The 10,353-nt window shown below is 51.3% G+C and overlaps 1 protein-coding gene across 1 annotated transcript; it reads left to right on the top strand.

Annotated features, from left to right (window-relative positions):
* The first annotated feature begins 222 nt into the window (after window positions 1-222).
* Window positions 223-10,353, top strand: LOC131912635 (chymosin-like). Its single transcript, XM_059264948.1, has 9 exons — window positions 223-284; window positions 2,227-2,377; window positions 3,253-3,370; window positions 3,759-3,877; window positions 5,810-6,009; window positions 7,549-7,662; window positions 8,415-8,559; window positions 8,797-8,895; window positions 10,219-10,353. The coding sequence occupies exons 1-9, from the start codon at window positions 223-225 to the stop codon at window positions 10,351-10,353; spliced, it is 1,143 nt and encodes a 380-aa protein (XP_059120931.1).

The raw sequence follows: 10,353 nt of genomic DNA, 5'->3' as shown, positions 1-10,353 counted from the left end.
AAGGCCTGTGTACCCTTCAACTTTGAAGTCTTCAGAATAGTAAAGTTTGCAGCTCTTATCTTTATGGGTCTTGGGTAGTCTAGGTGCTATCTTACTATGTTTGTGGAGCAGCCTGAAGTTGGGGGTGCCTCTGAAGTCTGGGCATCCAGCCAGAAGGAGCCCCACTCTATAAAGGCTGCAAGGGTGGGCCCTGGCTAGAGCGGCGGTTGCCTGCTGTCCAGAATGAGGTGCTTTGTGCTGCTCCTTGCTGTCCTCGCCACCTCTCAGAGCCATGTGGTCACCAGGTGAATGTTGGACCCTGGGGAGGGCATCACCTGGAACCTCTATGGGCAGGTGGAGGGCTGCGTTTCCAGCCCTCAGTTCCCTTGGGGAGACTCCAGAGGGACCGCTGACACATCTGTCTTTGCATATTGAGTGTGATCCTGAGGACAGGGAGCCAGACAGGAAGCCCAGGGATAGGAAGGCATGGTTTCTAGAACGGAACTACCTGGCATTTGGCCCTTGGCTCTATCACCCTTTGGACAGTCTGGGCCTTAGTTTCTTCCTCTGCTATGACATTAGGGTTATTGGGTTGTCCATCTTTTAGGGCCCTTATGAGACTGCATGAATTAATATTTGTAAAAATGCTTCAAATCGTACTGGACATTCCGTGGGAGTGATATATGCATTCATCAAAAGAGATACCTTGGTGTAAGAGCTCCTTTAGAGGTCTGTAGGTTCTACTCCACACTAGGACATCACCTATACTGCTGTGGATTGGGTGACTTGCATTTTATAGATGAGACCATTGTTCAGGGGAGTCCCTGAGCTGCCCAATACCACATGGCTAGTAATGGAGGAGCCAGGGCTCAGCCTGGCTGGGCTTGCACTGCTGCTGCCCCCACCCCCAACCCAGATGCTCATATGTTTGTTCTGTCAAGGCCTGACCACGGAGAAGACGGAATGCCTTCTATACTGGATCCGCAAAAAGAGGTTGAGTGTCTTTGTCCGGTGAGGGCTCTCTAGGAGGGGCATGTCCTGACAAGGAAGTTTTTCCCAGGTTTGCTGGAAGCTATACAAGAGACAGAGCTGGAGCTGAGGACCCTGGGGTGAATTCCAGGCAGGGCTGGCCTCCTGGCTCTGCATGAGGTAGAGGCTGCATTCTGTTTGTAACTGGCTTCCATCTGGAGGAAGAGGCCCCTGAAGTCACTGTGTGGCACTCACACTTCTGTAATCTCAAACTGTCTTTCCCACTAGCCCCCTAGGAGGATGACATGGGTGTTATGAGTGTTAGGGACTGTGCCCAAAGTTCTACATCAGTCTGCAGGGGAGAAAATGGTCAGCGGGTCAAATACAGAATAAAAAAGTGTTGGAAAGGCAGGGCCAACCCTATTGTGCAAGAAGAAACTGAAGATGAAGGCACTTGAGCTCTCCAATGTGAAGATCAGAGCTTTGGCAGCCTCCCAGTGCAGAGAACTTGGGGAGTCTCCTGGTTGAAGCTCAGGCGCCTGTGGCAGTTTTCAGGTTGCCAAGGAATATGGCAGAACCAGGTCTAGAACCCTTTCTTCTGCAATTTCCTCTTTTGGTCTCTCTCTCTCTCTCTCTCTCTCTCTCTCTCTCTCTCTCTCTTTCTTTCCAGTTGACTTGCTCCATTATCCCAAACCTTACCTGGGCCAAGAGGTCCTGTGTGATATCCCTACTCTTGCTGAGGAAATCTCTGAAGACTTTCCAGTCACCTTAGTGACAACACTATCAGACAGAAAAGGAAAGGGGTAGGCAAAGGGTGGTATCAATGGCAGAAGCAGGTCCCACTGTGTAGGGGACATCATTCTCTCTGCACAGCGAGCTCCTTCTATGCCCTTTTCACTGTGTGTCCTCGGTGCTTTGGCACACAGTAAGGTCATAGCAAGCATTTGGTGGCCAGTAAGTGATGGTGTGCTCAGCATCTTTCAAACCGTGAGTAACGAGACTTACTACTTAATGTGTCATACAATAAATATGGTGAGTCTCTACCACGCTGGAAAAGAAAAGGAATGAGAAGCACCGGGGCGCTGTATCTAATGAAGCTAGACAGTCATCTGTAAATCAACATAGAATCTACTATTTTACTTTGGGTTACGCTTTTTAAAATTGGAAACATCATTGGCATTGTTGGTGGAACGCTGGCCAGAGGCTGGGCTGGGAACAACAGCATGGGGATGGTTCATGGAGCCCAGTCTCCCTCACTGTGAATCCACTCCACCTCAGGATCCCTCTGCACAAAGGGAAGTCTCTGAGAAACACCCTGAAGGAGCGTGGACTGCTGGAGGACTTTCTGAGGAGACACCAGTATGAGTTCAGCGAGAAGGCCTCCAACACCGGGATGGTGGCCAGTGAGCCTCTGACCAACTACCTAGATGTGAGTGTTTCTGCAGGCCTTCTCAGGGACGAATTCTCATGCTCCTAGGTTCTTGCCTTGCCAGAACATTCCCTCTTTCAGGAATTGGGGAGCCCGTGGGGGCACGGAGGCCACCTCCCTGCTGTCAGTAGCTCTACCATGGGCCAGCAGATCCAACAAAATCAGCCCCTCTGTTCTTCAGGGCTTCAAAATCCCTGCTGGGATGGGTCTGAGTTCCAATGACCTCTGTCATACAGCTTGCTTCCCTGGATCAGGGGAAGCATGTTTTAGTGTGTGGTGACAGCAGGTGCCCAGTCTTCAGCTGCTAAGGCATGGCTTGTGTTTTTCTCTTCTTCCCACCCAGGCAAGAACACCGTTGTGCCCCTTTCCTCTCTGGAGCCCCTTCTGCCGCCACCTCTCTTGGCAGTAAACAAACCATTGCTTTTGTGCCTGTGTTTTCATTTCTATATCCAGGTCACAGTGCTACCCCAGCCTCAAGGGCGCTGGCGGGGGCAGGTGGGGCAGGAGCTGGGATGGGCTCCTGGGATTCTGCCCCCTCAGCAGACACCCCACCTCTGTGGCTAGCTTCTTCCAGCTTGGGCAGGGTAACCTGATCTCTTTCTCAGGCAGGACTTTACTTCTGGTGCATGGTGTGCTTCTGAGCTGATTCCAGCACTGCTGTAGGGCTTGGGACGGGATCGCAGAGGGGGCCGAAGATGCAGAGCCCTCTCCCTGTGGAGTGGGCACAGCCTTTTCTTTTCTCCTTCTTGATGGCCCTCTTCCCAGGTCTCTGAGCAGAAAACACAGTACCCACAGGACTCTGTGCCTGGCATCAACTCCTCCCCAGTGCCCCCCCACCCCTGAGTACACCTCTGACCAGAGCTGTCTGTCTTTAGAGTGAGTACTTCGGAACGATCTCCATTGGGACACCACCCCAGGAGTTCACGGTGGTGTTTGACACGGGCTCCTCGGAACTCTGGGTGCCCTCTGTCTACTGTAGCAGCAGAGTTTGCCGTGAGTGTCTTACTTCCCACCTTTACATACCCCTCTTGTCCCTTCCTTTCCGGTCTCCCAGACGTGGAAATGGAGGTCTAGAGAAGAGAAGGGTCTTGGCTGAGTTTACTCAGATAACAGAGAAAATGAGCATGGAAACCACACACCTGGGCTTCCTTCTCTTTCGTGTTTAGAATTGCATGGGCAGGGGGTGGGGGTGGGCTGGGCTTTCTTGACTAAACTATGAGACCATGCTGCAGAGAGACCAGACTGCTTGATTTACCCAGAGAGAATGGCTGATACATAGATGGCCCTGTTCTTACAAGGTTTAGTGAGGGTTTCTACCCTGTTTGGGAACGTTGAGGGCAAGATGACTCTGAGGATCCACTGATCTGGGTCTTTGTTACAGAAAACCATCACCGCTTTGACCCATCCAAGTCCTTCACCTTCCAGAACCTGAGCAAGCCCCTGTTTGTCCAGTATGGCACTGGCAGAGTGCAGGGCTTCCTGGGCTATGACACTGTCACAGTAAGTGAGGTGGCAATGGCCTGGGCTCACCCGACCTTCCCTGCAGCTTTCTCTCCCCCAAGATACCTTGGTTCTAGTGGGTTGTGCATTTGGTGGGAATGAGGATCCCATGGGTCCCGTCCACTGATGGCTCAATGGATGAGGATTCTGGGAGGAACTCACATTGATAGTCATCTGTGTGATGCTCCCTTCCTTCCTCCACTGCTTCTGGTTTCTGTTCTCAGAACTCCACCTGAGCACTTCTCCCCAGTTCCTGGCGTTCATTTCCCCATCTTGGCCACACTTGGCCCGTGCCGCTCAGTTGACTCCACTCACACTCTGTCTATGGTCATGTCACCTCTAGCTCCCTTCCCCTTGGCTTGGTCTACCCCCAGCCTTTGCTTTTCAGCAGAATGCCACTCTCTCACAAGGTCTCCCACCGTTCTATAAAATCACACACCGCCTGTGACCTCACCATGACACAGTTTTCTTCGAGGGCTCATTGGCACCTGCTCTGTTGCTGCTTTCAAAAATTCATTGCTGGTCTCTCGTGTTGGATAAAACATTCCCCAAGGCAGGGACTTGTTTTTGTCCATTGCTACATCCTCAAAGCCTTACATCTGGCACATCAGAGACCCTCAAGAATAGTTTGTTGGCTGAAAGCAAGAGAACCGAGTTACTCCTTAGCACTTAGCCACTGTTCATTCACTCACACCATGAATGCTTGCTCTAAAGAAGACAGTGATGGACAAGAGGAGAGTGGACCTGCTCGCCTCATGCTTCCTAGCAAAAGGCACTCAGGCGGCCTGTGTGAGCGTGGCCTGCACACAAAAGACAAGTCAGATGGCTTTGAACACTGTTGAGTGAGGGTAAGAAGAAACCAAAACTGGAACGTGTGGAAGAGAGTGCTTGGGAGTCAGAGGACGGAGATTTGGTGGGCACGGTGGTCTGTTGCACACTGGAACCCAAGTGATAGACTTCCGGAAGCCAGGCTTGAGATGATCTGGGGTCAGCACTGCAGAAGAGGGAGTGCAAGAATCCTGGGACTGGGAGGAGCTGGGGCAGTTGAGGAGGGGACAGAGGCCAGCATGGGGGGCAAAGTGAGCTAAGGTAAGTTGTGAGAACTGGGGCCAGAAGGGGTGATTCTGTTCTGCCTCTACTGAGATGTACCAGGCAGTTGTAGTCTGTGTGGCAGGCTTGATTTCAGATTTTAAAGCTCACATTGGCTGCCCAGTGTGGAGGTTGATGAATTTTGTGGGACAGAGCAGAGGCAGGAGGCCTGCTTCAACCCTTTGTGTGGCTCCGAGCAGGCTGGTGGACACATCTACCCGCCGGGGAAATGGGCAAATCAAGAACCACGTTCTTAAGCATGGTACCAACAACTGTTCAGTAAGCAGACATTCAGTGAACGCTCAATGGGTGTCCAGTTATTTAGCTTGGGCCCCGAGTTAAGATTCAGGCATTATTATTCTGTTGATCAGATAAGGGATGGAGACCTGGAGAGGAGCTTGATCAAGCTCAGTCAGCAGGTGACTCACCCGCTTTGTGAGAGGCGATGCCTCTGTGGCTTGTGTCTGAGAGAGGACCAGGAAGGCGAAGGCGCAGCTGCTTCTGCAGGCAATGATGGAACAGTCACCATCCCACTTCCTCCGGGCTTGTCCCCAACATGAAACCTGTGTCTGCCCCGAACGCTCTCTCCTCTTCCTGTCCTTATCAGACCAGTTCTTCAAAACCAAGCAGAAAATGTGGAGGACCCAGCTCACTCCAATCTCTCAAGCTGAAAATAAGCCTGCATTATCTATAAAAGGGTAGACCGGCCAGTGAGGGAGGGCTGGATGCCGACACTGACCTGTGATCCTAGGTGGGCTGCTCCATCCCTGAACTTCTCTGTCTCTGGCTGCAGAAGCTCCCTGGTGGAAGTCATCATGGCAATTTTCTTCTTCTTCTTTGCAGGTCTCCGATATTGTAGTTCCCCACCAGACTGTGGGCCTGAGTACCCAGGAGCCAGGTGAAATCTTCAACTACTCTCCATTCGATGGCATCCTGGGGCTGTCCTACCCTTCTCTTGCCTCCAAGTATTCAGTACCCATATTTGACAACATGATGAAGAGGCACCTGGTCGCCCAAGACCTGTTCTCTGTTTACATGAGCAGGTAGGAGCTGCATCCACCAAGGGTCTGACTTTGTACCTGGTAAGGGCTGCTGGCTGAGGGGAATGTCTGCCCCTTGGAGACTTCCTGTCAAGGTAGCCACCACCATCCAAACTATCTCCATCCTGGCTTCCAGGCACCTCTGCCTTCTGTCCAAAGACTCCACTGGAGTCATTTATGCAGCTAGAGTTTACTGGGACAAAGATGACTTTCATTCTACCTTAAGTTAAAAAAACACAAACAAAACAAAGCCTTGCTGGGGATGTGTTAGAGGGTTTACTTAACATGTGCTGGGCCCCGTTCAATCTCTGGTACTACAAACCACAGCTACAAATAACAACAACAAAAGCCAAGTCTGTTCCCATCTCTAGATGAGGGCTTTCAGCATGCTCTTCTAAAGACACAGGATCTCAGGAGTCACTTGTCATCATCTTTGAGATCCCGTAGAGTCCCGGCTTCTCCTTCCACCAGGGAGAGAAAAGGAGGGATGCTTATTCGGGCACTAGTGTCCGAGACAGGCCTGGAGTCTGGGAACCTGCTCCAGTGCCCCTCACGTCACCTTCCTGCTCTTACGATGACCTAGCTCAGCTCAGACTCAGGGGGGTGGCCGCACAAGGAGAACGAGGGCACCCCCCAGAAGAAGAGGCTGGACAGCCGAGGAGTGGGGACCCCGGGCAAAGAGGAAGGTGGTACCTTTCATTCATGCATGCATTTAGATATTCATTCATTCATTCACTCCATGTGTATTTACTAGGCCGTCTCCATGCAGAGGTTATGTCAGGACATAGGCACACACATCAGCAATCAAGACAAGCTGGAAGATAGACTTTAGCAAAGGGAATAGTCAGTACACAGTAATTCACACTGTAACCAAGTAATTGTGAGAAGGGCACCCCAGCAAAGAACGGGGCATATAGGTACCTTAAAATATGAATGTCCACTCTGACGTGGGTCTGTATACCTGTGTGTACATGTGTGAACATGCACACAGGACAAGTCAGGGTGGGTTTCACCAAACATGGGTGGGAATTACCCAGGCGAGGGCCAGACAGTCAGTACGTTTTAGGCAGCAGGTACTATGTTCTAAAACCTGGAGGTAGGAAGGGCTGGAGTTCCAGGAGGTGAAACAGTGTGAGTAGAGGAGGAAGTGTGTGAGTGTGTCCCACTGAGCATGCAACAGTACCCAGAGGGAGCACGAGGGATCTGGCTCTGGGAGGCGGTTTTAACCCAAAGTGTAGGGCCTTATGAAGATCCCTTCTCTATATGCCTTGGGTGGAGGCCCTGGGGTGCTGGGAAGACCTAGGGGAGCAGGTCAGAATCTGGTGGTCCCCTGACCTGCGTGGTGAGTCACTACCTCCTCTCCCATGGCAGCGTTGAATCAGGGCTGTGGATCAGAGGAACGGGGAACTGCAGCTGTTGGGGTGGGGCTGGAGGGAGGTAGTGGAAGGCCTTTGGGTTCCCATCCATCTGCCTTGGGGTGGGACTGGACATTCCTCACCAGCAGGGCATCTGATGCCACAGAGAGGCCTTTCTTGGTTCCAGGAATGACCAAGGGAGCATGCTCACGCTGGGGGCCATCGATCAGTCCTACTTTGTAGGCTCACTGCACTGGGTGCCTGTGACTGTGCAGGGGTATTGGCAGTTCACAGTGGACAGGTAGGTGAGCGGAACCTTGCATGGGCCCCTTGGAGAGGCTGACTCTTGATGTGTGGATATGGGGGCTCAGGAGTCACACCACAGGGCCTGGAAGAACTGCACCCAGTAGCTCTGCGGTTATTGATTGATTCTGATAGCCAGCTGTGAGGCCAGCATCCTTTGCAAGTGGTTATGCTGCACGTCCACCGTGCACTGGCCACACCGACGCCTACTGCCTGGGAGACACTGTGTGGAGTGGTTATACGGCTGTTTCATTGGTTCCCACTGAGCCTGTAGGAGGCTGGTGCCGGTCTTGTCCTCAGTGTGTAAGTTACAGACTTTTGGTCTGAGCCTTATGACCGTCCTTAAGTTGATTGAGGGATTGCTCATGTACCCATTTTGTTCATGAGAAGCCCAAGTTTACAAATGTTGGGAGACTCATTCGAGACATGTATCAAGCAAATGGCAGAGAAAACTGGATCCTCAGGCAACGGGTTAGTCCTGAGTCTGCTCACGGAACGGCACACAAATGGATCGTTTTGTTGTGATTTGGACCCTTGCAATTTGAGCTGTTCTTACTTTACCCACCAATTGAGGGGAGATAGTTCAGCCTTTTCTCTGAATTTGGAAAGTTTGGGGGGCAGGGTTCCAAGAAGAAGCTCAAAAAAAGGGGAGTCTGGACTTCCTTCCTTCCTCGAGGATCTTGGCAGGGGCGGGAAGGACTCAGGGAGATACAGGTTGGTACTGTGAAGCCCCTCTGCTTAATCTTCCAGGATCACAATCAATGATGAAGTGGTGGCCTGTCAAGGTGGTTGCCCTGCCGTTCTGGACACAGGCACTGCCCTGCTGGCGGGTCCTGATGGAGACATCCTGACTATCCAGCAGGCCATCGGGGCTGTGCAGGGCCAGTACGGCCAGGTAAGGTCAGGCCCTCTCCTTACCTCCAGAGAACCCCCCCTGAATCAAGAGCCCCTTTCTACACAGAAGAAATGCTGAGGAAGAATGTTGGGTGAGCCCATTTTTCAAGAGTGAGCAATGTATCCCTTCCAGCTTTGGTCTGTCCTTGCTGTGGGGGTGCCAGTTCCTGGTCCTCTGAGAAGCTATGCTTTCTGTGACCTTTGTTGTGACCTTTTTTTGTACCTTCTTGTTCCATAGTTTAAAATCGACTGCTGGAGGTTGGGCATCATGCCCACAGTTGTCTTTGAGATCCATGGCAGGAAGTTCCCGCTGCCACCCTCAGCCTATACCAACCAGGTATGAGCTTCAGGAGAGAGATGCTCTGGGTCCATCTAGCATCCGTTCCCCTGGAACTTGGCCACACCAGTGAATTTGGTGAGGACAAATGTCATGGACCAGACAAAGCCTGCAAGGCCTTTGGAGTGGGCCACGACATCTATCATTGAGCCTATTTGTGTGGCCATGATAGCTCCTTGCTGAAAGAAATGGGAAATAGGAGGGACACCAAGGGCTTGGAGGAGGGATATAGATTGGACCCAAACCACCCACCCAGACCTCCATCCACTGTTCAAACGTCCAAGCCCTGGCGGCTTAGAATTCTATCTAGGATTTCCATAGCTCATTTTGTCTGTTGTGGGGACTGCTGGTCTCAGCATGGCCTGATCTCCAGTACCCCAAACTAATGATTATTAGTGCAATGGATGTTCAGTGTGATGGTAAGGGGTTAGATGTGGGGTACAGTACATTGGGTCAGGACTTAGAGCCATAGGAACTCACCAAAATAACTTCAGATTAAGTCAATTTCATTTTTTAAAGATTCTTTTCTGCCTTTAATCCCAGCACTTGGGAGGCAGAGGCAAGGGAATCTCTGTGAGTTTGAGGCCAGCCTGGTCTACACAGTGAGCTCCAGGACAGCCAGAACTACATAGAGAAACCCTGTCTCAAAAAATAAAACAAAACATTTACTTTTTATTTTCTTTCATGTGTCTTAGTATTTTGCCTGCTTGTATGTGTATGCAATATGTGCGAGCCTAGTGTCCATGGGAATCAGAATAGGATATCAGATCCCTTAGAACTGGCGTCACCGATGGTTGTGAGTTATCATGTGGGTGCTGGAAACTGAAACTGGGTCCTCTGGAAAAGCAACAAGTGCTTCTTAACTCCTGAGCCCTCTCTCCAGTACATTATTTTTAGTGTGTGTGTGTGTGCATGCATGCGTGCGTGCGTGCGTGCGTGCGTGTGTGTGTGTGTGTGTGTGTGTGTGTGTGTGTGTATTTGTAGGATGGGGGTGGGAGTGGGAGTGGGAGGGTATGTGCATGTGAATACAGTTGCCTGTAGAGGCCAGAAGAGGGTGTAAGATTCCCTGGAGCTGGACTTACAGGCAGTTTTGAGCCACCTAATGTGGATGCTGGGAACTCTGGTCCTCTGCAAGAAGCATGTGCTGGTGATTGCTGAGTCATCTCGTTAGTCCCTACTTTCTTCATCTGATGAACCCCATTCTCTCTGTTTACCTGGGAAAGTGATTTCAAGGATGAAATGAGACAAGAGAGAGTACCTGAGCGATGGGGTAAAAAACTCTTGTCACTGAATCCAATTTCATCTCAGTGTTGCCTTTTCCAGGAACTGGACTCCTCCTGCTCCAGTGGCTTCAAGTTTGGTTCCCAGATGTGGATCCTGGGGGATGTTTTCATTCGGGAGTTCTACAGTGTCTTCGACAGGGCCAACAATCGTGTTGGGCTGGCCAAGGCTATCTGA

Source organism: Peromyscus eremicus, chromosome 6, assembly GCF_949786415.1.
Source record: "Peromyscus eremicus chromosome 6, PerEre_H2_v1, whole genome shotgun sequence".
Lineage (NCBI taxonomy): Eukaryota > Metazoa > Chordata > Mammalia > Rodentia > Cricetidae > Peromyscus > Peromyscus eremicus.
Note: the sequence above shows the minus strand (reverse complement) of the source record. Positions and strands in the feature narration are given on the sequence as shown.